Source organism: Apostichopus japonicus, chromosome 20 (genome assembly GCF_037975245.1).
Source record: "Apostichopus japonicus isolate 1M-3 chromosome 20, ASM3797524v1, whole genome shotgun sequence".
NCBI lineage: Eukaryota > Metazoa > Echinodermata > Holothuroidea > Aspidochirotida > Stichopodidae > Apostichopus > Apostichopus japonicus.
This window is the reverse complement of record NC_092580.1, coordinates 27,154,244-27,170,330: the sequence shown is the minus strand read 5'-3', so window position 1 is coordinate 27,170,330 and position 16,087 is coordinate 27,154,244. Positions and strand designations below refer to the sequence as shown.

Here is a 16,087-nt window from a genome sequence, read left to right as displayed (position 1 = left end):
ACTCAAAAAAGGTATGTACGCTCCGCGCCAACCTGTGATGGAGCTCCGCTTAGATAGTGTCGAAAGCGCCTCTACAGACCATTCTCGCCCTCCCTGACCAATACCCCTAGCTCCGCCACTGTTGTTATGTAAAGCTTATGTATGTATTTGTCTTACTTGTATAGGTTTGCTGAATGACTATGAAACTTTCCCTTCAAAGTTAACAAGTTATTTTGGAATATTAATCAAACAAGACATGAATGTCAGGAGTTTTCTTTATTCTTCTTACAACGTTCTTCTAATTCTTGACAAATGAAACTATAACTATTGACTAGTTGTAGACACATTATGTTTTGCATTATATTCTCTCTCATTGAAAGTATTTTTTTTTTATAATATGACATTAATTATAACCACTGCATGTAGAACACATTGTCATTACTTTCACTGATTTCTTGTTTCCAGATTAAACTGAATGGTGAGTCTGTTTTTTATTTTTATAATCTTCAGTGTCATTTACTCTGTGATTATTTTTGACAATTAACCACTAAGTTAAGATGTTCCCCTTTGACATTTAGAAGCATACATTTCATTGAAGTTCCAACAAATAACCTTGTTAAAGTTCTTCAAAGTACAATTCTTTAACCATACATGTGCCTGGGGCAAAGAAAATCTTCAGGTCTCTTTTATTAAACAGAGATTACCCGCAAGGCAAGAACTATACAATGGGGGAAAAACGAATCATTAGCTGTTTTTTTGTAAAAAGTCAGTAAAATAATACACAGTTGCCATGGAAAATAATAATTATCAAATAAGTATCAAGGACTGCATTGTGTTGTGGGCATTGTCTTTTTTCTTAAACTGGGATAAGGGAATGTATACCTCCAAAACACGAATAGCAGGATTTTTTGCGAAACAGGTCTGTGAATTGGCGTGGTTGAGGTAATCGTGTGTAAACAACAAATTCTTGTTGTTATAAATCACATAACAAACATGTTGGACGATTCCATTATAATACAGGGAATAATTATGCTAGTTTTACGTTCATAGCTTGGTACATTGAATTAAGATTTCAATGCAGATGAACTTGATATGAAAAGGATAACAAAACTAATACTTATAAACCTTACAACATCTGCAGGATTGTCATCTTATGTTGATCCATTACAACAAGCCATTGTAGTCACAAGGTTTTGATACTATAGTAGGATAGTTTAAAATGTTGAATATTTAGATACAAAAGGCTCCTCTCAATCTCACACAAATGTACAAGTCACAGGCTTCCAAGTTTAAGACCCCCTCGGCAAAAATGGTGTTGACCGTTCACTAATTTAAAAACCACGAAAATAAGTCCTTTAAATCAACTTTACTCTCTTTTAAAACAGAGCTAAATTGAATAAAAGTGATTTTAAGGATAAAAAAGCGTTGAAAATTATATTTTAGGATGACACAACAGAGCAGAGTATGGCAAACTGATGCAAGTTATGTTTGCAGATGACACGTGGCATGTTAAGGGCATGCAGATATGGTATTATGTAATCCCAAAACAAAGAAATACAAAGCGAGGGTTAAAAGTTTTCTTAGCCTGTTTCCAATTCGATGTCAAAGTGACGAGGGTTTCTCCCGTCCAATCAAAATTAATTTTACAAATGTTGTAGGGAAAGAAACCATCTTGAAAGAATTTGACCAATGACACAAGGCAAGAATTATACCTCGTTCCTTTGTAGCTATTGGCCGAACCAACAGTAAGAAATGTGTTTCCAATAGGATAATCATAGAATCACTTCTTTTTTAACTGGAAATTGATGAAACATTTTCTCACGATATGAGAATGAGACTGATAACAATTGAATGAGAAAGGTTTATATTTATCAATGGTGAATGAAATTCATTAAATTTATTATGTGCTTAGGCATGAGGGGTTCAGTTTCTGAGAAAATCTTTCAGAGTGAATAACACAGTTAAGGGCATACACCAAACACTTATGCATCAAAAATTCCCATATGTATAAGCAAAAAAAAATTTGGGAAAAATATGTAATCATTATTTATACACTTTGCTCGATATTTGTCCAGACATCACCCTTTATTAAATCTGAAACATGGAATAACATTATTAACTTATGCTTAAATTTTGCATAGTAACTTTAAGATTTTTCAGTCAATTTTTATTTTTTCATTAATGACAACTTCATAATTCTGCATACAGAGTACATTTAGGTACCAATTCAACAAACTTGTGTAGCATTTTTCTGTACTACTTTAGATTAGCTTGTCCTTACCGTGTGTCTCTCCTTTTTATATATCAGACAGAATCAAAGAATCCCTGAATGAGATTTATCTCATGACTAACATGTGAGTAGTTTGCACAAAATATAAAAAAATAAAATGTGCATACCGCACTTAAATGTATTTACTCTGAAAAATCAATTTTCAGTCAATTGACTTTACTATGAAAGCTGGAGTGAAATAAATCAGTTGAATGTTTTGCAATAGTAAGGATTGTGTAGATGTATTGTACTAGGCATGTTAATGTAAATTTTGAGTTACATTAGATCTGTAAAAAATTTATACATGTTCAATGTCATCACAAATGGTAACATTATGCAGATCTTGCCTATGAGAAAATCCGTCCTAGATACCCCACTCTTTCCGTAAAAAGTAATGAGCCATTGGTCGGGTAGGTCGGGTAGGGTACCCCAATTTTTACGGAAAAAGTGGGGTATCTAGGTCGGATATTTTATAGGGAAGATCTGCGTACTGATGAAACCCTTAGCTGGTGTCAGTTTCAGACTGGTAATCTACACGTCACATACACTTAACTTACCTACGTTCTAGAGCAAAAAATTAGCAAGCATCGGAAAATACTGATATTGATCATGCTTCTGATACTGACGTGACTTCTACCTCATCCAATCCCATCCAATCCCACTCAATTCCCCACCCCCAACCTAATGAGAGAAAAAAACTCCCTCTATATTATATCACCCAATGGGAGAAGTTACTTGTTAGCTTTGCATTGATAGTTAGGATCAAATATGCCTTTAAAATGTAATAAATAGTCACAGATACATTTTTTCGTCTCCTTGAATCATAGAGTCGTGAGTGAACTGCTCAATGAGATCAGAGATCACATCGGTTGTCTTTACAAGTTAGCTGAGACAGTTTCCATGCTGGACATGCTGGTGGGATTTGCTCATGCATGTACTCTCTCCAAGTATGGTGTGTGTTAACACCCCTTTATCTGTCTTTGTTAACCTTAAAAAGCTACATATTTATATCAAGAGTTGCCCCAAAATCTTGGGTTTGAAAATTATATCAAAGGTTCAACTAAGGCTCTGGCATGAAATTACGAGACTACCCCTTTAAAACTTGTCAGCTGACCAGATTTGTCCCTTAATTAGGCTAGTCAGGATAGAAAGCCTCTGACAATTTAAGAGCTATGCTGATATGGCTAGTAACCTATGACCATTGTGACTAGCTAGATTGTTTCACATACCCAACATTTCCTTATTATGATGGGATGTTATTGTAAAAGTCTTTAGAGAAAGTCTCAAGACAATGAACAGTAAAAACGTTAACAAAGAGACAAATTACGGACCCTTGAAACCTACAATTAATAATTAGTCTGTATGTGTCATGTCTTATGCACTTTAGAAACGAAAGTTCCTTGCCCACTATCGTTGCTTACATTCAGTATTTGCGAATCGTAATATTTGACTGACGTAGAAAATATTCTTAAAGGTAGTCAGTATAGGCCCCAAATTATAGCACCGTATATTTGCTAGAAGTTTTCAAAAAGTACTTTCCTGGAGGTCTTTACTCTCCAAAATTTTCTCAGACATTTTAAGGAGAAACAAGATGACTGAATGTCCTAGTGAGGAAAATTTCCTCAAAGGTTGTAATAAACAGTTTAAGAATTTTGACCAAAGGTGACCATATTTGAATATCTAGCATATTTAGGGGTAATGCAGCATACCTTTAATTCATGATTCAAGTTCATCATCTAGAGTGTGTTTTCTTTATATTTTTTACTTTCCTATAATCTTGATCTTTGCAGTCAGACCAACATTCACAGAAACTTTAGCCATCAAACAAGGCTGGCATCCAATCTTGGGCAAAATCTCCTATGAAGACCCAGTACCTAACGACACTGTAAGTCGATCTTGTGTAAATGATCAATTATTGCAGAATAATGAGTTCTCTTAATGAAATGGGGGATTAATAGAGGGAGCTGTTATATCAGTCACAAGCTATGTACACGCTTTATGAACTTGTGAACTGATGTGCTGAGTTATTGACCAGTTCATGGTTCCACTTTCTGCAGTTTCGCCGAATGAGTAGAATGAATAGAAAATACAAGTAGAGGTGCACAAACCATGTTTCAAAAAGATTTCTCTTTAAAAAGTTATGAATGAAATTGTATATAATGTCAGTGATCACCTTATTTTATCGTTATGTCTGCCATTGAAGACTGCAGCTTGTCAAGTTTCGCAGAACATATGGTATGACCGTGCCCTCTGTGTCGATTTTGGTCGTGGTTAGAGACTCCCATGGAACTTGAAGTACAGATTTTAAAATGTCACTGTGAGTGGACAGACAAGTCGTTGCATAGAGTTATCAAACGTAGGCAGAGTTACCAACTTACACAAGGAAACAACAAAAGATCTATTTTTAGCTGTAGTTATTTTAGCAAGCAAAATTAAAAAGTTAAATGCTGAATATGTGAATTAATGATCCTTATTCTCACTTTCACATGTCATTAGAAACCAAAGCTTACAGACATTAACTCTACAGTAAAAGCATGATTATTATTACTTTGTAGCATGAAACGTGATGAGAGGAAAAATGTGAAGGACATGACAATGACATGATTTGAAGGGCTGATGCCTCAAAGAGTTAATAATTTATGTTAAACTTTATCATTTTTCTTTCAGTGTGCTACAGCCGAAAGTAACTTCATCATTATCACTGGTCCAAATATGGTAATTCTGTTTTCCTATGTAGAGGAAGAGTGGGGATCAAGGGATGGATGGGGCTTGACAAAGTTATTTCTCATTTGTTGAATATGCTTCAGTAACTTCCTCATGAACATCAACAAAAAATATATATAATAATGGTGGAACAGATAATGAGGAAAAAGCAACATGATTACATACAGGGCAAAGAGTACTACAAAACAGAGTAACATAAGAGGGAGGGGGGTGTGGGGGGAACAGAAATTTAATTTGATTCACATATTTTCATAAAACAGGCTCAATTTTTCTGTAAGTATGTTTTAAATGGCTAACACTCTAACACACTACCCAATTTCTCTGTGACAATTTACTCTATGTTAGTTTGTCAAATCTTTCAGAACTCCCCCCCTACCTCCATATTTTCAATGTCTACCATTTTAAACTTTTCTCTCCTCTCAGGGGGGCAAGTCAACATACCTGAAACAGGTGGCACTACTCCATGTGATGGCACAGATTGGCTGTTACGTGTCGGCCGAGTTTGCTTCCTTCAGACTCTGTGATCAGATCTTCTCCAGGATTGGTTGTGATGATGACATCGAGACCAACGCTTCCACTTTCATGTTAGAGGTTTGTCTGTGAACCAAGACTCTCGATCACCTCTACATAATCTCATTCTTCACTCTCATAGGTCGCTAGACTCGCGGGGGGGGGGGGGGGAGGCATGAATCAAAGATGATGTAACCATTTGCAAAGAGGGATGCAATTATGCATGCATCCCTTAAGAAAAACAAAGTGTAAAATGATGAAGTGATCCAAAAATGATGAAGTGATCCAAAAAACTAATAATAATAATATTGTCCATTGTGGGCTCAAATTAACCTGGGAATGTTAATTATTAGTGAAAGGAATTGTTAAGATGTAACAGTTGAAAAACTTGAGAAAGCTAATCACCTCAAAATACATGAGGAAATATAAATTATATGTTGATAGGCAAATGATGATTTGGTGAAAATGTGTCAAAACGATTAAAGTGACATTGAATTTGACCTTGAAATATGCACATACTAACTATATGAATTAATCTCTGGATTATTTGAATGGATTATTATAATGCACACTGGCTTGGAATAGAACTGGTATGATTCCTACTGTGCAGTATTTCAATGGAATGGTCAGTACATCCGCCAGAGTAATGTTTTGGACGAACAAAAGAGGGAAGCAAGATGTTTTCTTCTGGAGTTTTCATTCGATCAATCTCTGATTTTTCATCATCATCATGAAGAGAAGAAAAAGAGAGACCAACAGGGGAAGAGTAGAGGTAGGAGATAAACAGTGGAGGGACAAAGAGAGGATAAGGGAGGATAAACTTGTCCCTCCACTGTTTATCTCCTACTTCTCCTCTTCCCCTGTTGGTTTCTTTCTTTCTTCTGTCCATCCCTTGTCTACTAATCCCCTTACATCTATCTCTTTGTGTTTACCATACTCATTAACCTGTCTGTATTCTGTGCGTGTTTTTGTCCCGTCTGTTACTGTTACTTGTCATTTAGCCTTTGAAGAAGATCCTGCTAGGATCGTAAAGTCAGGTCAACTTACTTTTACACATCTTTAAGATATCTATTGAATTTGATTCTTTTCAGATGAGGGAGGTGAACTACATTGTTCAGAACTGTACTCATTCATCTCTGGTGATTATTGATGAGCTTGGCAGAGGTAACAATCATACAACACTCAATTGAATATGTTAATGAGTGAGATATGGATAAAGTAAGGCTTTTTTTTCTGATCTAGATTTGGTTTTTTCACAGTGATAAGTCGTATCACCCCCCCCCCCCCAAAAAAAAATAATAATAATAATTGATTGAACCCAGGGACTAAGGCATATATTTAGGGGCTTGAGGAGCAGCCTGGAATGGATACAATCCAAGGACTATAGCCACTACATAAATGTATTGCATGCATGGTTTATACAGTACTCATGTTGCAATACTCACATCACATCAGAATAAAGAAGTGATATTATGTGCGAATTGATTTCTATTTACATATTGTCATAGTTTTACACTGTTGCAGACTAGATCTGATCAAACTTGTAAAGACAAGCTGCCTGGCCCATGGAGTTTTTTTTTGCAAGTGCTTTCATTTATAGATAGTCAGTATAAGCCCCAAATTATTATACAAATAATGAATGGTTTCCATTCGTGCAATAGTGCAAGTATTTCATTCGTTGAAAGATGTAATTTGTTCCATTCAACGAGGCGCAGCCTCGTTGAATGGAACAAATTACATCTTTCAACGAATGAAATATTTGCACTATTGCACGAATGGAAACCATTCATTATTTGTTTTATACAACATATTATATTAAGATGGGTAAAATGCACTCATGCAACAGATTGTTTTGAACAGACAGGTTTCTCTGCTCTCTTACCATTGAAAAAAGTGCTACCAAAAAGTATAACCCATGGTTCTATTTCATAGAGTGGAATAGAGCAGATTTTGCATGCAATCAACGAGCAATTGACCAATCAAATGACCAGAATACAATTAGGTGTTGTATAAAGCAGGCTATTATGGCTTGACGTTTTCCAAAAGTAATTTCCTGGAGGTCTTTACTCTCCAAAATTTTAAGGAACACACAAGATGACTGAATGTCCCAGTGAGGACAATTTCCTCGAAGGTTGTAATAAAAGCAGTTTAAGAATTTTGACCAAAGGTGAAGATATTTGAATATCTAGCATATTTGATGCCAATACAGCATATCTTTAATTGCCACAATTCAACTCTAAAGAGATTTGTATATGAAGTGTTTGTCTTTTGTACAAACATGTAGTTTATTTCTGTCTTTGTATTGACTCCAGGTACAAGTAATGAAGAAGGTGTTGGTATCTGCCATGCTGTCTGTGAATACTTAATCAGCATCAGGGCTTTCACTTTCTTTGTAACTCACTTCATGGAGATTACAAACCTAGATGCACTCTACCCTAATGTTGAAAAGTATGTAAGCCACTGTTAATTCTGTATGTCTGTTTATCTCTATCAAGCAGATCACCAATTGAAGAAAGAATGTTTAAGTTGTCAAACCCCTTTAATTAATATAGCCTACTGTTTTATCCAATCAGATTTTTCTGTTGATTTTCTTTCTATCTTCGGGGGGTGAGGCAGAGTGGGGGAGTTAGTTGGTGGGAGAGGTGAATGGAGGGGTCATTGAGGTACATTTAATTTAATATAGCCTACTGTTTTATCCAATCAGATTTCCCTTCTTCGTTTTTTTGGGGGGGAGTGGGGGGGGGGGTTAGTAGGTGGGAAGGGTGAATGGAGGGTCATTGAGGTACATTTAATTACCTTGATATTTACATCTCTCCATCACAGTTATCACTTTGAGGTAGAACATGGTTCTGGTGATTCTGAATCTTCCGGCAAGCTGAGTTATACTCACTTCCTGACAAGAGGACGAACTCAAGAAGAGCAGTATGGTAGGTTAAATAACATTGAAGGATTACAATAGAAAGCTTACTTTGGTACATTAAAATAAACAAGAAATGGTATGTAGGCATTGAATGCAGATTTCAGCAGGATGCTGAGAGATTTTGATTGTCTCTTACAGGTTGATGTTAAGTTTACCCAGTATGCTGTTGTTGTATAAAGTTTGCATTTAATTCAGTATGTTAAACAACTACAGCTTGCATTTTGACAAGTTTTCATGGCTTTTCAAAACTTTGTGAAAAATTTATTTGTATTTATACATGTTGATAATTGTATTCATATCCTGGCTATGTTTTCATTTAAATATAGTTTTTAGTCCGATCTTACTTTTTATTTCTATTATCTCTATACGTGTACTTAGATTTATATATTTTTAATTTTTTTTATGACTTGTGCGAGTACCACAATTTCCTTTTATCGAGTAATTAAGTTTTAATTTACTTTAAAGGTATCAAGCTAGCTGAGCTGTCCAGCCTACCTCGCGAAATTGTAGCAGAGGCCAAAAGGATCTCATCAAGCCTACTCCTGAAAAGACATGTGAGTAATGTAATAGTTTAACACAACCATAGATCATTAACCAATGATCACAAGTAGAAAGTAAAGCCATGCTGACATAGTGCAATGGAATTATTCTATATAGGTAAATGCATATCACATCTTTTAGGTACTTGTCTAAATCAGTGTGAGATGCTTAGTTACCTAGTTCCAGTGTGTGAACTACACTAAGTTGTTTTAGCAGTAAAGAATGGTAACGCACTGTGTCAAAAAGACAAGCTGCAGCAGCTGCAAACTATTCTGCAGCAAGGCTGTAATCAATATCAAACCATTGAGCAGTGCAGTACTTATTGTGTGAAACTGCATAGCACTACTACTTACATTCTATGCAGCCTGGCTGTAGGATGCTGCAGCCCCCCTCCTTTTGATGCAGTGCCTAACTGTTGCATCCCACTTCTGACACCATGCACACTGGGTGTATATATGCATAGAAGTCAGTGTGAGTGTATTAGGTTACAGTGGACTATATGAATATATTGATTAACTGTTTACTGTCAGTCATTTCATTTTGATGATGGTTAGTATACAGCTTTCTTGTTTTGTATATGGACATTCATGCAGCAACAACCCTGCTTCAGTTTTCGCATGTTTTTAAGGTGCTTTACTGTGAGATTATAATTTAATATGACTGGACAAATTATTATACCCATTATGTTTTTATTAATCCCAAGAAACAATTCATCTACCTCTTACTGTAATATCTTTCATCAAGTTATCAGAACAGTAATAGGATTGTAGCAAATAGTACATTCCTTGCAGCTCGTAGCCATAAAAACAAAATGCCATAACCTGACGAGACCAACTGATACTGTCTTTTCTTGTGGACATTAACTTGTTTGGTGGTACTTAGACACCACCAGGAGTGTCATCTTGCTTTACCGGGATAACCAACATAAATCTATTGAACTTTCATGACTAAATTATTAGTCACACGATGTAGTTTTATGAGTCCATCATGCATTTTTGTACATTAAGTATACCTAAATGTGACCTGACTAAGGGAACAGGGGGACTTGACTAAGTCATTGAAAGGGACTTGACTTTAGTACATTCATCTCTCTGTGACTATTGAAGGAAGACAAAATCAAAAGAGCTAAGACATTGAACATTTTCATCTTGTTATTTCAGCAAAACAAAGAGATGAGTAGAATGGTCTCAGAGCAGAAAGCAATCTTTCAGGTGGCTAGTAGACTCATCCAGGCAGCCAAGAGTACGGAGCTGGATGACGAGATGCTGAGAGGATACCTTAAAAACTTAAAGATGCAATATATGGAAGAAATGAAGTCACAACTAGAAGAATGATTGACTAGCAAGGGAGAGTGATTGGTGCAGAAGGTGGCCTGGATAGGCTACCTGAGAGAAGCATAGGATGTGAAGATAAGTCTTTAGGCATATAATTGATGCTGTGTTTAATATTTAGTACAGAGTTATATTGAGGGGGACAGGGGTGGGGGGGGGGGTGAGGATAGGTTGAAATCGAGACTATTCTCGAATGACAATGTTAGTGTGCAGCTAGGGAAAAAAAATTCAGGAAATAGCTCTTCACCTCAAGATCATTGTGAAAACAGATATTTACCAGTCAAGTAAAACTTTGAGAGACAGCTGAAATATGACAGAAACATGCTTGTCATATATCTGGTAATTAATAGACTTATTTGACGAGGCAGGGCCATTCTTTGACTACAAAGTTGGGGGGGGGGAAGGAGGATGGGGGAAGAAACTTGCTAAAATTGGGCGCAGGGTAGGAAAGTTTATCTTTGTTCTCTTTTGTTTTTTGATTTGTTTCCGCAAAAAAAAAAAGAATAAGAAAAGAAAAATGAGACAAGACAAGAGGTTTAATGTGCAATTATTAAATTATATATATTTTTTTCCACTGTGTATTTTTCTGTTCTACAGTGAGACTCACTACCAATTGATTCACTGCTTAAGCCTCCACCAACTTTTAAATCATAAAAAGTCACCTCAAGTCTTCATACAAAACAAGTTCAAGTAAAAATTATTGTTGTACAATATTTAGTCTTTTTTTTTGTTGTTGATACAATATAGACATTTTTTTTCTTATCTTATCTTAAAGTTGGAAGACAAACAAATATTTTGTTGCTAGAAATGGAAACTTAAAATAAAGGCGATAACTTTTAAGCAAAAACGTAAATATCTTGGACTGCTGCTGAAAAAATATTGCCAAGTGAAAGTCTTCTGACATCTATGTATCATCATCTCAAAAAAAAAAACAAACAAAAAAAAACAAAAAACCAATAGACAATAAAGTTAAAAATAACTGATAATATAATATTCATGTTGCAATGGCCACTAAAAGATAAGAAAAACTATGATGATGATGAAAACTATAATGATACTAATAACCCCCCCCCCCCCAAAAAAGTAGTATGTCACCATGACATGATACATCAGTTAGACACTCTGCATGCATCTGATCCTTTTTTCTTTCTTTCTGGAAGTTATAAAAGTACATCTCTAACAAGACACAGGTACATGGGAGATGATTTCAGCCTTGATACTAACTTGTTAAAGTCTTTAAGTTTCTTTACAGAGATAAAGAAATATGCTAATTCTAGCATACATCAGGCAAACATTTTTCTACATATAGTCGTCTACAAGGATTTCTTCTGAGATTTTGGAGGTTTTAAATTCCTTCAGAGAAGAAAGGTATTTAGCTGTCTATTAAATCATTTTCGTCTTCTTTTGTAACATTCCTTGCAATTTTTTTTCTCAAACTTGATAGGATAAAAAAAATCCACTCTGGTAGTTTGGTAGTATAGAGTAAGTGTGGTAGTTTGGAAGTATAGAGTAAGTGCAGCATTACAATATTTATTAAAATGTTTACACACCATGGAAGCTTCATATGGTACATGTGGAATGTGATATAATTTTACTGCCAAAGTAACTATTTAACAAAGTAAATACAAATTAAAAAACATTTGCAAAAGTTTGCTTTCTTAAATGGTTTCTGCTAAACAGATGGAAAACATTTTCTTTTTGGCCACATTTTTATAGCTGTTAAAGATGTCTCTGTGGAACATGGAAAAGAGAATTGTTTGCCCTTTTATGGACAAACAGATCATTTCAATATAAGGGGAAGAGCCATCTTAAGGTTGCTTCCCAGTTAGGTTAATATCAAGCACATGTATTAACCATAGTAAAAATACAAAAGGACTGATTACCACCCAACAAATAAACTCTAGACCAAGACCATCCAAAAGATTGTTTTGTCTGCATATATTTTTTTGGGCCGAAATAGGCCTATTTTGACTAAGTTTAAAGAAAACTTTGGATACAAAGTTGTCCTTATTTCTTAACTAATTCTTTTGTTTGAAACTGTTGTACTGGGATGATATTGGGAAGGTAAAGGATAGAGGAAATATATGATCATCTATTAAGTTATTTAGAAAGAGCCCTTATCAAACCCAGTGAGGTCTTTGTAAAATTCTTACCAAAAGCAATCAAGCTTCTGAATTAAAATGAATACTTTTTTTTTAACATTTGATTGCTTTACATTCCACCGTCTTGAGACCAACATCATAACAGATACAGATCTACGTAGTGTAACTAATATTTCAGTTGGGGAGTAAAGGAAAACATCATTGTAATGTCTTCTAACTAAATGCTTAAATACAAATTTAAGACTGAAAAAGGAAAAACAAATACTTATATCATTTGACACTGTACGTCCATACAAACCATGAATATATTACCCTTCTCCTAACACGTCCCCAACCTTTCCCTCTCTGTTTCCCTCCTTCTTCCCCCCCCCAAATAATGTTTACAATAAAAAAAACACAAAATAAATATAGAGCAAAATAAAACTGATCAATATAAGCTTTACTCACACACTGAGCTAATATGTTAAACCATTTTTATATTTATAAACAAATAAGACTGAGAAAAAAGAAATAAATTGAAATTTGTTTGATTGTCAAAGCAGACAGTTTACAGAGTAAATTCTTAAAGAATTTTTTTTTGACAAGTTGAAGATACAATGTTTGTTCATTAGAATGAGCTGTATTGTTTGCACACCACTTTTACTATAGATATATTTATTCATTATGTATATATATACTGATGTTTATTCATTAGACTGTTGTACATGGCTTCTTGTTGAGCTCACGTTGAGTTACTACTAATAATTTTTCAATCCTCTTATCCTTTCAGTACAAGAAAGAGACCTGACTCCAGTTATTTTAATACTGTCAACATTCCAAGCAGACCACAATGCTACAATTGTCTATACTGTTAACCCTAAGTATTAACTTTCCATATAGCCTTTGCATTCTGCTACATAATTTACCAATTAGCAAGATTTTGATAAGGCAAGCCATATGCTAATTTCATTTCCTAAGAAAAACACTTTATGTTTTTGTACCTAATACTAACAGATTTTCATATCGGGAAAGAGAACACTTGGATACTGGATATGTAACCTCAAGTTTTGTATGGTCTCTAGCTGAAATAATAAGATAACAGACCAAAATGCTGTATCAATTCATTACTACAATGAGTCAAAAATATGGAAGACATCCCTAATACCTCATGTATGCAAAATAGATCTAATGTATATGAAATAATGGTTCTTTTATAGTGAATCCTGCACAAATATGATGTCATGAATATTCAATGGCAATTTTGCTTGAATAAATGACAAGAATATTTCCAATTTAAACAAGTGGCAAAAATGTGCTATAATGCTACAGCATAAACTTGACTCTATCTTAGCTGGACATGAGCAACCAGTCCTGTATAGTCAACGTTAAATAGTTGACTTTTAATCTAGTAAATTATTTCATCCGACTGCAGTCACTTTCTAAGACAGCAAAGCTGTCGCAATATTTCTCTAGTGAAAGTGTCTTTCAACTCACAAGTTTTTAATGCTGCAGTATTTCACAAACAAGAGACTTCAGAATAAATTCTCTAAACATTCTTTACATTGTGGGAAGAGGAATGTATGAAAGTATTCAGATGAGGAGGTAGGGGTACATACCTTCCAGTGAATCAAGAAAAATCACCTTTCCACACCCACTCCACTCCTTCAGTCATTCATGGAGCTATAGAGGACCAGAATGGCGAGAGAAGTGCTAGCCTTTTCCAATGCTCCAGAAACAACTGCTTATAAAGTATCTAATATCCATGTACTCCACCTAAAAACAAGTAATATCTTGCTACAAGTCCTATTGTGAGTCATGGGTTAGTATATGTACCCAGAAATCTAAGGTTCTTGCATACAGTGTAAAGAGTATTTCTCTACTTTGCATTCATGACATGAAACAGATTTAACATCTTGTATTTTTTTTACTTCTTAAAAGATGTTATATACTCCTTTCTAGCTTTATAATAAACTGTTTCCCTTACACCTCACAACATAAACATACACAGTTTAACATCAAAATGCTTTATTCTTGATATATTGAAATGAGCAGGTACACAAATGCATACAATAACGTACGTTGTAAATGATTGATTGCATAGTGGAGTGGACATTCTTACGGTCTAACCACCGTAAGAGATATGAGCCTGGAGGAGGGCGTTAGAGGGCTATCCTTTCAGGAGTGAGGAGAGAGTCACTTCTCCAAAAGCGTTCAAGTCATCTAGCTTTTCATCTAACCAGACAAGAGCCCCAGTTTGCAACTCTGGGAAATACACACATATAACTTTGAACAGCTCTCACTTGTAATATGGAAGGCAATGGTACTTGGCAAATTTCATAAAGGCTAAAGAAAGGTGGGTTCTACAGATGTAAGCAAAGTATAAAATCCTGATATTTTTCATAATCAGGAAGTGAACTAATTATTGAAGCAGGTGGTTGGCCAATTCAAGCCAAGTTTGCATAGAGACAGAGCTGGTGACCACAACAACAAAACTTTCTCAAAAATATGTAATAATGTTCTGAGATGACACCATATCAATAAAATTACATCATACAGTAAAAAGGCTCATGTGAATGTGGAAAGAAAAATATTAAAAAAATTATGAGAAAAGCAACTCATGCTGACAATTTAGCTTAAATTTATTACTTCTTTACAATACTAATTGCAATCTTAAAAAGTGTATTCGAAAATCTCTGGATTATATATAAAGGTATAGTATTTATTTAAAGAAACTTTTTTTAATTTTTTTTTAATCGTAAAAATTGGTTTGACACAAGCTGCTGTAAAACCCCTTTATTAGGTTTAACTTAGAAAGGAATTGTGTGTTTCCAAATAAAGCATAACTGTACAACAATTTCTGTTTTCACCTTCAACAGGAAGGTTTTAGTTTTGAATTCTTGCAAAAAATTCATGCCAGGACTGTAGCCTGCCCTGTTCAAATAGATAACGCTATTTCTGTCTTCAGACTTGATATTACTTTTGGGAAAGTAGTCACATGACCAATAGGTCATGATCATTATTTTCAATCGGCTAAAGAAACAGGCAAAAGCAAGATCACGATCTCGTCCCTCTTCCCTCTTCCACGACGAACACGACAACTGCTGTGTTAGACTCACTGGCTGAACCGATCGTTGGAATCTTTAAATCCATCCTTGTAGGAGAGAAGAGTCTAAGACTGCATGGCGTCCGTCCGTCTAGGTTCATGACATGTTTTCCTTATTATATGCCCTCATGGATCTTTGCAGCCATGGAGCATAGGATACTGGCGGCTGGGAGTGGATTTGACCAATCCGTAGTTTATGCCAGATCAGTATACACCACACTCGCTCACCCACACACTGTGAGATTTTCAAGGAACGAATACTGCCTGCCCTGTGTGAGACTTTGTATGTCCGATTTTCAGTCAATTACTCTACCAGTCATACACCTCAGGAGTAAACGGACTATACATAAAATCAACCCATTTTATGCTCACATTGTCTGGGACTTCCCATTACCACCAGATGGTACATGACGTCTAACCGAGGGCACCGGTCTCATCGGTTTGGGTTTGACCGGTGGGGCTGGTCTTGATGGTGAAGACGGTAAAGAAGAATTTGTTGATAGGGGTCTGGGTAGAAGATGATCTTGGACTATATCCGGAGGTGTCAGGGCATTGGCTAAGGTAGTGTTCAGACGATTAATGTTCTCCTGACTGAATCCTGAGGAGATGGAGGTTGGGCCTGGACTGGAG

The 16,087-nt window shown here is 35.4% G+C and overlaps 2 protein-coding genes across 7 annotated transcripts in view; one reads left to right on the top strand and one right to left on the bottom strand.

Annotated features, from left to right (window-relative positions):
• The window catches only part of LOC139962164 (mutS protein homolog 4-like), a 25,267-nt gene extending 12,630 nt beyond the window's left edge, over nucleotides 1-12,637 (top strand). Inside the window, exons 16-26 of the mRNA XM_071962125.1 lie at nucleotides 445-457; nucleotides 2,288-2,333; nucleotides 3,076-3,200; nucleotides 4,039-4,133; nucleotides 4,916-4,963; nucleotides 5,396-5,563; nucleotides 6,574-6,646; nucleotides 7,795-7,930; nucleotides 8,306-8,409; nucleotides 8,868-8,956; nucleotides 10,103-12,637. Of these exons, the coding sequence (XP_071818226.1) occupies nucleotides 445-457; nucleotides 2,288-2,333; nucleotides 3,076-3,200; nucleotides 4,039-4,133; nucleotides 4,916-4,963; nucleotides 5,396-5,563; nucleotides 6,574-6,646; nucleotides 7,795-7,930; nucleotides 8,306-8,409; nucleotides 8,868-8,956; nucleotides 10,103-10,276 (1,071 nt within the window). The 3' untranslated portion in view covers nucleotides 10,277-12,637. The remainder of the gene's footprint in view (nucleotides 1-444; nucleotides 458-2,287; nucleotides 2,334-3,075; nucleotides 3,201-4,038; nucleotides 4,134-4,915; nucleotides 4,964-5,395; nucleotides 5,564-6,573; nucleotides 6,647-7,794; nucleotides 7,931-8,305; nucleotides 8,410-8,867; nucleotides 8,957-10,102) is intronic.
• Nucleotides 10,809-16,087, bottom strand: part of LOC139962156 (SLIT-ROBO Rho GTPase-activating protein 1-like) — an 80,191-nt gene continuing 74,912 nt past the window's right edge. For 2 of the 6 annotated variants that reach the window (XM_071962109.1, XM_071962110.1), the window contains one exon: nucleotides 10,809-16,087. In XM_071962109.1, coding sequence (XP_071818210.1) covers nucleotides 15,826-16,087 — 262 coding nt within the window. In that variant the 3' untranslated portion in view covers nucleotides 10,809-15,825. The other 4 variants (XM_071962111.1, XM_071962114.1, XM_071962113.1 and 1 more) reach the window with 3 other exon arrangements.